The 17,460-nt window shown below is 34.1% G+C and overlaps 1 protein-coding gene across 5 annotated transcripts in view; it reads right to left on the reverse strand.

Moving 5' to 3' along the window:
- Positions 1–17,460, reverse strand: part of FSTL5 (follistatin like 5) — a 291,375-nt gene that overhangs the window by 36,662 nt on the left and 237,253 nt on the right. For 3 of the 5 annotated variants that reach the window (XM_017806036.1, XM_017806033.1, XM_017806031.1), the window contains exons 11-12: positions 9,585–9,611; positions 5,293–5,411 (exon numbers count right to left, since the gene is read on the reverse strand). In XM_017806036.1, the coding sequence (XP_017661525.1) occupies positions 5,293–5,411; positions 9,585–9,611 (146 nt within the window). The remainder of the gene's footprint in view (positions 1–5,292; positions 5,412–9,584; positions 9,612–17,460) is intronic. The other 2 variants (XM_017806035.1, XM_017806034.1) reach the window with 1 other exon arrangement.

Genomic DNA, 17,460 nt, shown 5'->3' on the forward strand with positions numbered 1-17,460 from the left:
ACCTGTAGCACTGATATGTTGCTTCAAAGACCAAGAAGCTTGTCTGTTTCTGCCATAAGACATTCTCATGGCCTATCTTACTAGTGTTAAACCCAACAGAAATCAAATGGCACCTTATTATCATTTCTTTCCTCTCTGCCCTTCCATTCCTGCAAAAGGTTGAATTTGGAAAAAAAAAAAATTCCTGTTGACATTGGTGAATTCATATTTCATAAAACATACAACCATACATTCTCATTCCAAATAGCTAAATGTAGTTACATGCTCACTATTTCATATAAATATGCACCAATCATCATATATATATATTTATATATATCTACCTATTTGTGAATATTTGCTCCCAGAAAAAGCTTGTTTTTATCAAAATTAAAAGTTACTTGGTCAAATATGTTACTATATTTGGAAATTCCCTTTAGATTAACTCAATTGGTTAGAGCATGGTGCTAACAACACCAAGGTTGTGGGTTTGATCCCCATACAGGCCATTCATTCAAGACTTGGACTCAATGATCCTTGTGGGTCCCTTCTAACTCAGAATATTCTGTGAAATCTCTGAAATAAGATGATTTTTTTCCTCTAATGGACATAAAAATTATGTAAATCCAAGGAACTGAAAAATACTCTCCTTGAAGAGGTACAGCATGTGCCAAGTTTTTTTTTATTTTCCTGACCTTTTCTTCTTTTCCCACTTATTTTAAATTCCTTGCATCACAAGGGACAATTTCACCAAATCATAAATATTCTTTCTTTTTACCACTTATCTGCTGCTTATTTCTAATTTAGAATGTTCTGTCTGACACATCATAACTGGTTGCTGTGAAAATAGTTATGATATGTCAGCAGATGATGACTTCAATGTAGAACAAGCAGCAGGAGCTGATGAGATCTTAAACCAATTCTGTGTCTAAGCATCAGGGTCCTTTTAAAAGGAACAGGAAAAATTATGTGACAAAACAACATATCTGGTACTAAGCAATGCTGTTCAAGAAGATGATGCATTTCAACACTTTTCTGTATTGTCAACATTCTTTGCCTGCTGTGTCTCTATGTTTTAGAAAATACACTCAATTTTTATATGCCAAAATAAAAAATAAATCAATTTCCAGTTTTAACAGGGGGAGTTTCCTTACAGAAGATCAAAAGCCACTGATTGCTCCTATGTGGCTCTTAACCCTCAACAAAGGAAAAGTCTTTCAGAAATTACATTCTACTAAACTCAGATACCATGGGATGCACATCTTCAGGAATTTCAGCAGAACTTAGAAATAAGTAACAAGAGTAAGATTTACTTTGCAGTGATAAAAAGCCAGGCACTTCAGAGGGATTAAGTTTAAAATCTGGTTTTTAAAGAATGATGAGCATGGGACAAATGGGATTTTCATTCTTAAAAATGACTAAAAGCTTTTTGTTACATAAAGTGAGGTGTAAACATAAACATATCTCTAATATGATGTGCAATCATCAGATCAATGATCTATTGTTGCTTGCCTTCTGGGTAATTGTCACTTCAACTGTAAGGTTGTTTCACTGATCTCATTACTTTTGATATCTATTCTAAATATGCCTTGTCTTACTTCTACATTTATCTAAACAGATAACTATAGATATAGTTCTGCACAGTCCTCTTTATTCTCAGAGAGAACACCTTCTTCAAACAATGCATCTGTGTTTGTAACAAGTCTATGCAGTGTCATTCTTTTCAGTCATGTCTCTCAGGGACTCAGTTTATACCAGTTTTGGGAACTGTGAATTCTACAAGGGCACATTCAATATATTATTAAAAAATAACACCGAGTCCTGCTGAAGAAATCTGGGTTTCTCTCACATAGCATCATAGGGATTAGTGTAAATGATTACTCTAATAATACTTCTTGTGGGAAGTATATTAGAACAGCAAAATACTCTAACTTAAGCCCTTAAAATTATATCCAGAGATAAGCTACCTCCTTATACCTTTCCCTGAATCTGAGTCTAAAATACTGACTGAACCATATTTCTAAAGATTATTTCATTGTAAATGCAATACAAATACAGTCTTTCATGTATATGTATAACCACACACACATTTAAATTAGAATCTAAAGGCCGTGATTCTTATTAGGGCATGATTCACAGAACTTGCTCCTCATGTTCCACTTTAAATACAGCGAGCAGAAAGCATGGTATTTTCTCAGAGCTAAAGTAAAAAATATGAAGTAAAATATAAATCCACATGTATAAATGCACTTTACTGATCCTTAAATATTGTTCATATCATCATATATTTCTATAATACAATGCCAACTCTCACTTTGCCCCAAATGAATGAACAAATAAAATAAAAGCAAAAAAAATTACTTTTCCAAAGTAACAGTGAAAATTATGCACCAAAATTCTCATACCAAAAATAGAATATTTTTTTCCCAGCATGAATCAGTTTACGCAGTTCTTTTCCAGTTATTCAAACCTACATTTATCTGACACTGTTTCAACAGAGTCAAAATCTTGTTTTTGAAAACTTAATATTTATCCGATTAGAGAGTTAGGATTTCTTTTACTTTACAGGCAGTAATTCTGAGGCTCCATATTAATTTCCCCAGTGGCTGAGTAATTGGTTAAAATAATTTCTCCTTAATATATACGCATAAACCCACCATTTTCTTCTTCTAAATAAAATGTGAGCAATTTACTTTTTCCTAATTTATTCTCTCTGAAAAAAAAAGCTAACATCTGATAAAACATTAATTTACTTCATTGTTGTATTCCCGCCAGACTTTTTAATCAAAAAGTGACTTGCCCTGTAACAAGTCAGCAGATGGAAGAAAGTAAATCCTTGGAGAAATTTTTTCAAAATAGTCTAGGGCAAGAAAATCTCAATAGGAAACATGTACTTGTAGCTTTATATGGGGAAATTCTATGTTTATTAAGTTACACTTACTGCAAGGGTCCTCAGTGTTTTAATAAGATGTGAGTCAAACTCTTTAAGAAGTATAATGAAATATCTAACTATGCGATGACTGTCAAGGAGTGAGATGATATCAACAGGTTACAACAGTGCATATTTAAGACATGAACTTGTGTATCACCTCTTCTTTATTAAGTCACGGTTTACTTGACACTCTACTAAAATTCAGACTGTGGACTTTTTTAAGTTTTCTTTTTCTTACAAACAAAGGTTAGCATTTACTACACTTTCCGTGCTGTAAATGTGTAAATCTAAGCAACTTCTGTGGATTACCAAGTATGTTTGAGCTAATTTCTTGCAGAAACTTTGCTCTGCCATGTAGTCACATTATTTTGAAATCAAGTATTTTGCTCCCACCTTTAGTATATATTCAAATGTGAGATGGCATAGTTCACCGAAATATGGTCATTATGTGCTAGTTCTTGTAATGAAGAGGAAATCAGGTTTATGTTAGAGCCAAAAGGATTTTTTCATTGGTCTCACAAAAAGCATCTGTTTCAGTTGCTTTTTTCCCAGTCTCCCGAAATAATTATTCTAACTGGTATTTATTGGAAAGGCAAACCAAAAACACTTTTGCATAAGAATTAGAATTTAAATGCTTTGGATGTCCTTAATTTGCAGAAGATAAACAGAGGTTGCATGTTACTGAGGAAAATCTCCCAAACACTTTGGAATGAAGAGACATTTAACCTGTGAAAGACTCTACATGAGACTCCATTTGTCAACAAGTTAAACAGGTTAAACAAACAGCTGTTGAAGCTGGTCTAACCAATAACCTACATCAGAAAACAGAGATCTGTCCCTATGCATCTAGAATTGCCACTATTGGGCTAATAAATTTCTACTTTCACTTGGCATTAATTTGGAAGACTGAAGTAATTTAGGAGATTCTGGGAAGGAGAGGAAGAGAGTCTTTACAATTTCCTGTGAACCATGATGATCCAGTAAACCACTAAATTTTATTTATTACTCTTACCTACAAACCAAAAATATCTAAAGAAGGACAAGTCTATACCCGCTTTAAAATTAAAGTTATCAAGTAGCCTACTTTCCTGGTATCTTTTTTTTTTTCCCAGAGGATATAAGTATCATGCTACTCTAGGTTTGAAAGGTTCAAAAAAGAAACAAATTTCACTTATCTATCCTGATTATTGCCACATTTCAATAAAAATACACCTAAAATCTAGGTTGCACTTTAGACCAATAAAATTTTAAAAGACTTCCTAAATAATCAGCTTTTGAATTAAATAGGCATAAAAAAGCTTGTTGGCTTATTTTTGGCTGTGTCAACCTAATTTCACTTAAGCAGCACAAATCAAGGTATGATTAGCTGTTCAAGGCATAATTATTCACACTAAAATAAATCTTGTTGCTGAGTACAGCATCCTTTGACATCAATAATGATAACTGCAGAGGCAAATTCTATTGAGAGAGTTCTGCTGCTATTTGAGTGTGCTTTAGGCATGAAAGAAAAAGAAATATTGAGAAAAAACCTCAAAGTGTACAACTCATGGGTTAGTACATATTTCAAGGTCACTCATTCAAATACAAATGAGAAAAAGTTATTATTTTTGAAAGGTGATAGATCATACAGAGTAAGTCATAATGTAGTGGCTAGTACCAAGTGTTCCTGTGAGAACATGCAATATGTCAGCTAGCAGTTTGATTAGCAGTAAAGGAAAAACTTCACAAGAATAAATGGAAATAGAGAATGCACTAGTGTCTTAGTATCCTACACAGGGATATGGTGAAATCAGCTATAAATATGTTAACAATAAAGTTATTGAAACTACTTACATGAATTTTAAGTCAGAGTCAAAGCATCAATCATCTCTACTAACTTTGGGGGATCTATGAGAGTGTTTATCAGTAGAGGGATTTGCTTCACGATAGCTGACAGGTTAATATAGAAAAACATCCAGTGGAGAAAAAGAAACCTTTAAAAATAATAACTTTAGATCTTATGTTTAGTAGAGAGAGAATCAATCCCTGATTCACAGAGATGAACTTAACTGGTAAGTTGGGGGTCAGGAAATAAAAACAACAACAAATTCGAAAACAAAGAGTAGAGAGCTGTTGAAGGACTGGGAAAGGAGAAAGACAGCCAAAGAAAATAAAGGGTTTGAAAAGTATAGAGGGAATACTCAATCTAAAAGACAGACTGAAAGTTTGAATTCAATCAAGGAAAATACAGGAAATTTTAAGTTCACCATTATAAGCTATTAATTAATTGAGGAGACATGAATTTATCAAGCAGAAAACACTAAACCATTAATAATAAATCCTTATCTGAAGAAAATTATAATTGAGAAGACACTACAAATAAATTTTTAAAAATAACTTGCCTGAAAACCGAGGAGTTTTTCACTAGGTTTAATATGTCTCTGAAATTCACATTCCACTGGTTGTATTACTTTGATTCCATCTTCATAAAAAACATAAAACATGTTCCCAATTCCCAGACCTTAGGAACAAAAACACATTGAAATGTATAAAATTAAATAACGACAAAAAAGAAAATCCTTGTTGAACTAAAAACCTAATCACAGTTTTGGTTCGAGATCAATTTGTTAATGCATGTAGTGGTAACACAGCTAAACCTATGGGATCTTTTGTGGTAAAACTACAACAAAACTGTTACATTATTCAGAATTTCACATAATTTTCTCCACTGGCAACATAGTGTCTTTATGAATACAGATCTAGAAATACATAGTTTGATAGCTGCAGTAATAAAATTGACCTTGTGAAATCATCTACACTGTAACGAAATTAATATAAATTCTTCGTGAATTCTTGTTTGTTTGTTGGTTGGTTTTGCTGAGGGATGGAAGAGTTAATATAATTTCTGCCTAAAATTGAAAAAGAAGACCCGAATCTTTGTTATAAACCCTTATTTGATATTTCTCTCAGTCAGAAAAGGAAATATTTTCTATTGTATTTTATTGGAAAGACAAAGTTGGGTAGATGCTCCTCCCAAGGTTGAAGAGCCACAAATGTTTACAGAACTATTCAATCCTTCTACCACAGTGTTCCTGAATGAGATGCATGATGTAAAGTTTTGTGGAGAAGGTGGGAACCAGATCTGTAGGATGAAGTCTCATAATATTTGTGATAGTGGTCATGACCACATAAAAGGACGGTCTCTTTAGCTCTTTATCAGCTAAGGCAACAGTTGTTGATTTGCTCTGTGCTCATATTTGTAATATTCTATTAAGAAAATCACAGTACTCATAAAATTATAACTATAATCACTCTGACAGCTAAACTGTGGGTTACAATGATAAAAATGTATATGTATCCCGGGTACAGGGCCTAAGCTTCCATTTGACATAACAATTTTTGGTATAGGAACACAGGGCAGTGAAACCCAGGAAAAAGAAATTAGAGTCTGAAATTCTATTTTCCTAAATTCTGAAGGAAAACTTATATCAATAGAGAGAGAAAATGACTTAATATAAAATTAAATAGTGAGAAAATAGGAGTAGGTGGGGGGAAGTGCATGTTTGTGTATAGATTTATGTGTGTACACACATACATAAGAGTTTCCAGTCCTTGTTAGGAATAACATAGCTAATACAGTCACTTATAAGGTAGTATTATGCAGAAGGTTGTCAGGCTACGCCCAAAAGAAGCAAGTTCTATTATCTTTGAGAAATCTTGTGGAATCATTTCCCATTTCTGGCCAAGTTTTCTCAAGAAGAAAGAAAAGACAGTCTCCGGGTAAGGTTTTCCTCACTTTATATTAAACCTATCTATTAACAGGTTACCAAAACTGGGAGAGAAATTTGTCTATGCTGTATTTGGTGTAGCACAGAAGCAGGCTCAGGTTCACAGAAAACTCAGCAATCGTGTCTGTTCAGAGCAAAAGGTGTACTCAGGGCAATATGTCCACTCCGGCCAATGGGCAGTTCTGTGTGCCTTTGCAGGTAAATCATAAAGCCTATATGAGATAGTATGTTAAGAGCTTTCATTAGAAAATGCCTGATATTGTATCCTATAAGAACAGCTGAAATTTGCAGGTAAGCCTGACTGAGGTTAGGCTGCCCCTACCAGTGAACACGATGTAGCTGAACAACAGGCTTATTGTGTCTCGGTGATGAATATGTGAAGCTGACTGGGGACAAAACAGGGTTTTCCCTTCTCCTTCAACTCATTGACTAAAGTATATTATAGTTATTAGCAGGATAAATAATACTAGAACATGAGGAAGTAAATCAGATGATAGAGATCGAGATGATAGGTGATCGAGACAGCCTGATAAACAGGCTCCTAAAACTTCCTTCTCTGTTGCCAATACTCCAAGGCAGGATTGTACAAATAATATTGGTGTATAGTAACCCAGCCCAAACTTTTCAGGCTTTATTTCCAAAGTCTGGATAATAATGTTCTTTAAAACTGTTCTTTAAAATCAGTAAAAGAGACACAATAAGAATTGTCCTTCTTCCATTTCAACACTGAGTTAGGGAATTCAGGTCACACAAAGAACCTTTACCTGTGGATCCAATTAGTCAATCTCCCCTTCCAATTTATTATGACCCAAAACTCTTCATCTGAGTGAGTGGCTACAAATACCTGTACATATATCTAATCTGCACAAATACCTAATCACCTAGGCAAGCCACTACACAACTACAGGAGCTATTCCTGTAAAGACCTAATTTTACAACCCTGTCCCACTTAATACAACTCAGCACATGTATAGTACAGTGACAGAATAACAATAAATGCAAATACATTTCCTTCATTTAGACTGAATTGATATTGAAAATTGATATTAACACTGATTTTTAAAAAAATGGGGGTGGTTTGGGTTCTTTAGCATTTGCTTATATATTGTATTATAATTGTGATATTAATGTACTTTTAAAATTTTTTCAGGTTTTCTGACACATTTTCTGACACAAGTAGTTGTGATAAGTTTTTTGTGTACTCCATATAGGCACTGTAGGCACTAAAGACTATCTATGGTTTCATGATTTGATTGTCCTGCTAATTAACTGTCCCTCCCTTGCTATCCGTTAATACTTTGATGACAGAAAATGACAGAGTATGTAGAGCCCAGAGAAGTTAATGGTGATGTTTATTAACATCCTCAGGGTATTGCTCTCTTGTAAACAATTTCCAGAGTTGCAACTAGTAACAACATTTGTTGAAAGCACAAAGACTGGCCAATGAGAAATGCAGGAGAGACTGAGAAAATCTGCAGTACAAGATAGAAAATCTGCTACTATAAATTCCTTTTTGTTTAGTTTCACAATAGTCACAGGGAAATTTGAATGTCTTTACCACAAGCACTCTGGTAAGCTATTATCTTTAACTGTTTTTTTGGCGCAGAATTTAAGTTTTCCTGAGTGCTTTCTAACCACTGAAAGCAACAAAGGATTTGACTTGAAAAGACATTAGAGGTACCAATCATGTTTTCAGTTTCATTTGAGATAAAACACTTCCCAGAAGGAGGTGAGAGCACCATACATTTGAAAAATTTGGTATTAGAATCTTGTTGCACATTAGTATAATTATTAACAGTAGAATTGTACGAAACTCTGAACACATAATTTCTACTCTGCAAGGCCAATAGAGCAGAAGGATCACAGCTGAGCTCCATTATAATCAGGGAGCTAATTGTTTATACCAGCTGAGCAACTGGTAAAACAGGAGTAAAAGAATCCAACTAGTTTATTTTTATAAACACACCGAGAATGTCAAAGGTAACTATATAATTAGGCAAGTGAAACATCAGATTTTTGAATCTTTAAATTAATTTTAAACAAATCTTTAAGAAATATGCAGAAATACCATTTGTAGCATGAATTCACAGCGAAGCCTGGTCCACTTAATGCATTATAAATCTTCCAACGGAAATAATTGAAACAATTTTTTTACTCCTGAAATATATTAATTCCTAAATTGCAACTTTAAATGAAGAACAGGTTACTTAGAGCAACAAAATGGGAGCTTGTGACACCCAGATTATTGTATTTTTCTGGATTATGAGATTAATCTTTATGAGATTATGTCATATATATGAAATTTAATACCTATCTTTTGCCAATAAAATACAATTTCCATACTTTCTATGTTAATAACACTTGATTCTGTCTGTATTTATATTTATCCTTCAGTTTGTCACAAATCACAAGCATCCATCCCCCCCCCAACATCTATTTACAAACCCTTCCTGAGTGTAAAAATAAAATGCTTAGTTTCATTAAACAACAACAGGTATTTCAATTTTAATTAAACTCTTTAAGATTATATTTTTTCAAATAAGATTTATTCATATAAGAAGATCAATCTAAACAGCAAGCAGCCTGACTGGTTGGAATCTTTATCATGTTAACAAACAAAAGTTTAAGGTCTGCATTCTAAATCTGAGCTTCTTTTGAGCAATTGTCTAAAAATTTTGAACAGCTTATTTTCTTCTCTCTCCCCAAAAGCAAAAGCAGTTCACAAAAGTATGAGCATTTAAAGGATTATTTTCAACTTTAATTTTTCTTTAAATCAAATCCCTCAAATAATGCAAGGGGGAGGTACTTACTGTAAGTGTAGACTACAAACAAACACAGACACAAACACACACAAAAGAAACTCATCATATATAGAAAATATGAACAAAAGTCATCTCTATTAGTACCTTGCTCTCGCCACAATATGTTTGCAACTGCAGCATGTAAGAGAGAGAAAGAACAGAAAACATAAATGAACAAGAAGAAAACATGAAATGATATCTCAATTCTGAAATAATTATGATGCTTTAATCTCTGATTCACTAAAACACTTCCACAGTTAAATCAATGGAAACAGTGAATTAACAATAGTTCTCTATGTCACATGACAAAATTGCAATTACCCGTAACAGTTACAGGAGATAGAGTAAACCCCATCACTTCTACTACATCCCCCACAAGTTAACTCTGTCAGTCGTTACCAATAGCGTGTTTCGTAAGCCATTACAAAAAGCACGTGCAGTTTGCATACACACAAATGATCTATATTAATGACAGGTAATGAAATTTACATAATTGCCTTTAGGCACTGGACTTCAAAGAGATAGATTTCAGGACATAGTTTTGAGAGAAACATGCAAAACCAAAATGCACACAAGATATTCATTCTTCTCTATGGCTGTAACACTATCATGCTACCAAAGTTGTCATGCTGTATAATGTTTGTCATTATCTTCGGAATACCAAGATGGGAATTCTAAGATGGCATGGTAACCAACTAAATGTTTAAGTTGTTTTTTCCATGAAAATATAAGTTTTTATTTGCCCATCCTGTTTACAATTGAATTTCAGACCTTTGAGACTAATGAAAATTGTATCATCCTAGTATTGCTTTTTCTACCTGGAACAAAGAGCAAGAGAGCAAGTATAATTTTGCAAATTTCAAATATTTAGAACTCAGCCTGCCACAAAATAAAATTTTTAAAGCACTATATCTGAAAACCAAAGGTTATTGTAAAGTAATGATCATAAGAAATAATAATAATAAAAAAATTAAAGGAAAAGAATAAACCACAGAAAACACACACATCTCATATAATAAAATGTTGATGTTCACTGAAACAGTGTTGCAAAAGCTAAAAACATTAGTGTGCTTTAAAAAGTAATGAAAGACATATTATTGAAAAGGGTATTGGTAAGCAAAAGTCCTTGAACTGCTGACAGCTGAAGGTTGTGAGTGAAAACAGGAACAACTATCACTCCAGAAAAGACTCGGCCATAGTGATTTTCTCAAACATCTTTTACTGGGCATTGCTGAAGACAGGATGAAGATGGGCTTTTTGCCTTATGCACCGCAGCGTTTTTCTCATTCTTGAGCTTTGAAAGAATATACAGTGTCCCAAATATGTACAAGGGTCCTTGAAAATGCATCAATCTACTTTCTGACAAGCTCACAATTCAGAGGCTTGGGATAACAGAGCTACTGGGCTTTTGTTTTTCCTCTCCTACTGTTTTTTGTCTCCTGATCTTTTTTGTCACACATTGTCTTAATTTGTGAGCTACCTCATTATGTGACCTTAGACACAGTATTTAAACTGTCATTAAACTGTCCCTTGACAAAATGAAGATTATTATTACTTCTTACCTTCAGTGCTTTGAAGTGAACAAATGAGAGATCCCCATACAAGCAGAAAGTAGCAGTAATACTGCTGAAGTGATACTGAATACTAGAATAAAAAAATTCTTCTTTCCCAACAGAGAACACCCATGCAGCTTTCAAACATGCTCAGTCTGTGTTTTATTACCTTTAAAAGAGCTTTAATCTCTGGACTACTGTCTGCATTATTTTCAAATATAATACTTGCCTTTTCTGCAATATCTGACCTGCCAACAGCCAAGATTAATGGAGTGTGCCATCTTGTCACTTACTCAGTAAGTAAACCTTTACATCAGGAGGCAGAATTTCTCTTGAACCACTCCTAAGATCAAAATGAAGGCAATAGGTTTTAACTATTTCTCAGTCATCTGCCATTATACATGTTCTTCTGATTTAAGGTTGTTACTTTCAGAAGAGATTAGCTTTGAAGGACATCTTGGCTGCATTGGCTGAGCATGTGTCCTCCAGACATCCAGCCACTCTAAAAGTGCCAACATCAGTATGATTCTTAGATTTATATCCAATGCTGACAGCATAAAATACATTCAGATTACTGTATATTTCAATGGCAGACATAAAAAGAGTATTTAACAAGTCTCTTCTAAATAACGTTTGGCTGCTTATGTTTAAACTGTTTGATTATTCTCCTAAACTAGACCTCTGACTGTAAGTTACAATCATGAGACAGACTATGTTTGATGTTTTATTGAGAGACAGTATTTTTTAAATGAAGACCTAATCAGTAGATCTCCAGTACTGTAACAACAGAAAGAATGGACTGAAAGGTTTAAGACATATTTGTTTTAGTTTAGGTAAGAAGAAAAAGGTGTTGATTTTCATAAAAAGAAAATTAATGAGAGAACTATATCCTTATTACTTTGGAGCTACAGAAGATAACTTTTTTTCACTGCAGATTGGAAGCCAGTGAAGACTCGTCCAAGATCCATGACCAAAAGGAGAAGAAATTGGGACAATATGTTCTCCCTGTCAACTAAACACGGCACCTGCTTTGCAAGCACTATGCAGTCAAGTCTTTCTGTGTAAAAGATGACAACTTCAAAGAGGGCATGCTAAGGTGCTTATGCAAACATAAGGGCTGTTTCACTTTGTAGAAGTGTTAATCAGTCGTTTGTTCTTTGACACGCAGGAGAGGGAAAGAAACAGCCCTGGGGTATGACACAGGTGACTGGCCTCTGTGTGGAACTTGTGGCACAGCCTGTGGGACTGGTACTACAGCTGGTACCCCCATCTGTGCATCTAGTCTGTACTTCTTTGTTTTGTCTTTTAGGGTGTCATTGGTGACAGTGTCCAAAAGATCTCTGAGGAGAAGCTAGACAACAGCCACTCCTCCCCTCATCCACCCTGCCAGTCACCCAACTACAGAAGTCAGTCAGGCTGATCAGGCCAGTGTGCCCAGTGTTTGTGGCTGCATCCTATCCAGGCCCTGGGACCCATGAATGTCCAGTTTGTTTAAATAGTCACAATTAGATCCTATGCACCACAGGTAAGGTTTCCTTGCCAGAGGATGAATTCCTTCCCAAACTTTCCCACTTGTGTCACATTCCCGAGGACAGTTTTGCCAATAAAGACTGACGAGAAGAAGACTTTTAGTACATCTTAGCCCCTTCCATATCTGTTGCCACCAGGTCCTGACCCCACTCAGCAGCAGGGCCGCATTTGCCCTAGCCTTCTTTTTGCTGCTGATGTCTCTACAGAAGTCTATCATTTGCCCTTTGTATCCCTCAACAAATTCAGCTCCAGGTGGGTTCTGGAACTTCAAAATTTATCCCTGCATGGCCAGACAATGGCTCTAGATGCAGGTCACAGTTCTGTGTTTGTCTGTGTTATCTTACACAGATTTTTTTCCGTAATACAGCAAATTAATTTCCCCAGGGCCACCTGGAGGATTTTCTGTAAGATTACTTTTATCTTCACATTGTGAGGAAATAACCATGTAATATATGTCACTTGAGGTCCCATAAATTCAGTCATAAAGTTCTACTTTTTACCAGTCTTTTTTGTAAGGGTGACACAGGTAAGAAAATGAAAAGTAATTAAAATTATGTAACTGTGTGGAACTGAACAGCATCAAATGAAATGATTTAAGATGCTAAGTACAGAACATATTAATTTGTGTTAATGCAAAATGATTCATGATTTTGAGCTTTTCTTAAAAAAAGAGTAGGATAAAAAAAGAAAGGGATAAAAAAGTGCTTTAAAAGCCCCACACGTATTAATTTTAAAATTAACAAATCAGTTAGAAGAAAATTGAGACATAATTTAAGAGTGCAATACAAAATCACAAACAACAGCCATCATCTCACCTAATACAGATCAAGGAACCTCACTTCTTTTTTTTAGTAAGTCCTATAACTTCTGTTCAGGAAAGATGTCAAGTCTTGAGATAAAGAGTTCCATACTGGAACAAGTATAACATTTGCAGATAGAAAGTATGCTAAGGAACATATTGTCTGCCTTCCTGTTTGTTTGAGCAAAATTAAGATTTTTCAGTCACGTCCTATACTCAATTCACAAATATTTGTAAATTTCAAGATGCAAGAATACATATTTATTGATAGATCTCAGTAAAATTTTCTGGTTTCAAGACAGAATACCATCTTCTCCTGTGCCCTGTTTCCATACAGCTATTACATACAAGATGTACGGGGAGCCTTGCAGAAGACATTGTATTCAAGAAATTTGTGACCTAGAGCAGGCTACATCTGCTATATTGGGCCTTGTACTAATGGCTTGGGAAGCCTGCATGTTAACATGGGTAGCTGCTGCAGGGGTATATGCTGGAATGCCCATAAAAAAGTCTGTGCTGCACGCTTGGAGGTCAAATATAACACTGCAACATGTCAGAAGATATATGGGTTTTTTTGTTACTCCAGATCAAAGCCACCACAGTATGGGATGGAGAGGGAACCTCTTCATGGACAGGACCTGTGCAGCTTGCCATGGGAAAATCCATCCACAACTAATTCCATGCTGCATAAATGTGGGATGTACAGCATGTGAAGGGAATGCAGATTTACTTCCTATCTATATTCCTCTTTTTACTATATCTCATTAAAGCAGCTATTTTAATGCATTTGTTGTTGGGCCTTTTATATTGTCATCAAAAAGAACCCCGCATTGTGCCTCTCTCTCTCCCCCCTCTCCTAGCAGTGCAGAACAAGGGTTTTTTGAATCAGGTTTTCTTTCTTTTCCTATTCTTTTTTTTTTTTTTTAAGCACAATTACAGCTCCATAAAAATCACTCTTCATGGTCCTTATGTAGCTATTCTGTGGTTCTGTGCTCAACCCTAGCCTTTGATTATGGGTAGCTAACATAACATCTGAAAATCTACTCTTCATCTTTGTTATTCATTGTCTATGTTGGCTAAGTGGTAATAGGTTGCACATTTTTCACTAAACTCTGTCCTTAGAACTTCATGAAAATCTGCAGCAGACTAAGAGCAGTATAAATTCTTACCCACTTTGGATGGAAACAACAACTGCAAAAATCCATGTTATTTTTATTAGTAAATGAATGAGGGTACTACAATATCACTTTCCAAATAAATTCTGTATCCTTCTCTTTCTTATCACATCAGTAATAAATGTCATTACATTTACTTTTCTGCCTCAACAGACAATTTCGAAGATTTCCACTACAGTGTTCTTCCTCCCTACTTTTCTTTCTTTAAAACATTCAAGGCAGTTTGGAAATAAAGTGTTTGTGTGTGTAAGATTGACATTCAGTGAGTTTGAAGATTAAATGCTTCTGCTTCCTTTTGGCATTATTATTAGCTATTCAAATTTTCAGTAATCAGCACACAATACTATACCCAGAGAAAAACAAGATCAGGGGAATAATATTCAAAAAAAACCACCTTATTGAAATACAGTAAGGTTTTTTTTTCCAGAAACAGTTCTCTCTCTTTTATCATATGCTTTAGCGGTCCTTATCCGAGAAAATGCTCAGTGGGCTTTTAAAATCTGCACTGATACTCAAAAATTTTCTGAAAAATTTCTTTGTTTGCTGCAGTAAGAAAACAATGCAGTTTAAAATGGCTTTAAAAATAGGGGAAACCGGCTAAAAGTCACTTTTATGCATTATATATTATTCCAATAAACAGGGGGAAAAATGTGAATAATCGTTGTTCATGAATATAGAACCACTGCTGCTAATTCCAAGTTTTGTCTTATCAAAAAACAAGTTTTGTTTTAAATATTTTACCTGAATTACTATCTGAACTTAACAGCTGATAAATAAAAATAAACAGTTATATATCAGCTGACCATGCTAGGCTTTGCAGTATCAGATGGGAAACTGCTGTCCCTTTCCATGCCTTCAATTCCATGATGACAAGAGGTCACAAATAGACATAATAGAAAACAGGACAATGAGGAAGATGCAATAAGGCCATGTGACAAAATATGTAGTCCAACATTATTTCTCAGGATTGTCCTGTCATAATCTGCTGCACTTTCAATTGCATAAAAGAAGTAATTTCAAGATGTTTGAAGGGATTTTGTCTGCTTATTTCACTGATAGCCACCACCATTGTCAACTGTTCTGATTAATCATACACACATTGTAAAGTCAGGATATCTGTTATCTAACTCTTTTCTCATATCTCTAATGTATAAACATGTGCCCTTATGTTACAGGGTAAATTATACCATCATTACGATCTGTTTGCTGAGCCACACAAGTTTTTAATTATTATTTGTATATTAAAAACAATTGTGTTCAAAGTGAAGATGAGGTTAAGTCAGAGTTTTGCTCAGCTTCCACAGTAAAGCAGAATGAAAATTCTTATTCACATATCTGCTTCAATTTAATTTTTATTTTGTAAGAAATTCAGATTTGTTGGTTTTTACATACAAATGTAAATATGTAAAAAATTATTTCTGAAGCTTTTTTTTTTTCAAAGTTATCTATGGCTTGCTAGCTTCAAGTATTTTTAAAATAATGATGTCATTACAAATTCTGTCAAAATTCCATTCTGTTCTTGTGTGACATGCATTTTAATTTCATTTCAGATTGGGTAATACAATAACCAAGTATCTGTTTTATGTATATTAAACTATTATTTATCAGTTAAAAGTCAAGAGTTAACGCTTTTTTTTTGGTCAAATATGAACACGTTAGCTGATTTTTCTATATTTTCTATAAGTCTTTATAATGAATCATGTGCAAGTCCTTTCTCTTAGCACATTAACTCAATCCACTCTACACGAGCAGGAAGAAAAAATAGTTCATGAGCTAAATTACTTGCAAGTTCGAAATGAAGTCTTTGCCTACGATGCTGTCAACAAGTATTAACTTGTTTAGCTGTGTCATAAAATAAAATGCCAGCATAAATTATCTCTATGGAAATTAGGTAAATAGGTACTATTCAGTATCAGATGTGACAGGAAGATTCTATTAAAATTGCATAAAGCCTTTCAGAGAGAATTTGGGCCATAAATCACCATCAAAAGGCTTTTAGTCTCATTCCCATCTCAAGACAGTGGAAATACCTCGTTGCTCATGATGGCCATAAACCTGTCAAGTCAGTAGCATTCAGATCACATAATGTCTTGTTAGGTGATACAACCATGATGTTACGTAAAAAAAGGCAGTTAGAAATAGATCTACTTAATGGCATGGAAAAGGTATATTATTTTTTAAATTTAGTCTCAAGACACAGTGCATGAGGCAGAGACCTTTTATCCTGCTTTTTGTGACTACGTGAAAGAGTCTGTAGGATAAATTACTTTGTCATATATGATGATGTCATGGTGGGTGAACTGAGTAACACAAGAGTCCTATGATTGATGATCAAAATTAAAAGTTGCTAAACATTAAAATATCATCACATACTGTCAGATTGGTCTTGAAAATGTCTGAATAACATTATTTGATAACTCCCTATCGTGACAGGTGTCTCAACAAGGTGCATACATACATTTCAATAAAATTCAGAGGAACAACTTAGAAGTCATATTAATCAATGGCAAACTGAACTGCATTTTATAAAGTGATTTTTTTGAAATAATTAAGAGATATAAAAATGTTTTTAAAAATAGAAAACAACAAACCCACAAAACTCTTTCACTTTAAAGGAAACAGAATGTGGTTTCATGATCTATGACACTAGTTTGATGTGATTATGATAAACTGAAACAGAAAAGAAACTGAAGCACAACTGAGATATGTGTCAAAATCATTAAGAAAGAAAAAAAATAAATGGATTTTTGAAGTTATTTTACTTCAAAATATTTTATTAATAGCTAAAATAAGAATTCTAAGTACTTGAAAATTACTCTTGAAAATATTCCCTGGTCTTTGATGATGAATATTTTTTTATTTTCCTGTTTTCTTTACTATCAGATTTTCTTCATTAGAAAGAAATACCTATAGTCAGTGTAATC

Source organism: Lepidothrix coronata, unplaced genomic scaffold (assembly GCF_001604755.1).
Source record: "Lepidothrix coronata isolate B3197 unplaced genomic scaffold, Lepidothrix_coronata-1.0 Scaffold13, whole genome shotgun sequence".
Lineage (NCBI taxonomy): Eukaryota > Metazoa > Chordata > Aves > Passeriformes > Pipridae > Lepidothrix > Lepidothrix coronata.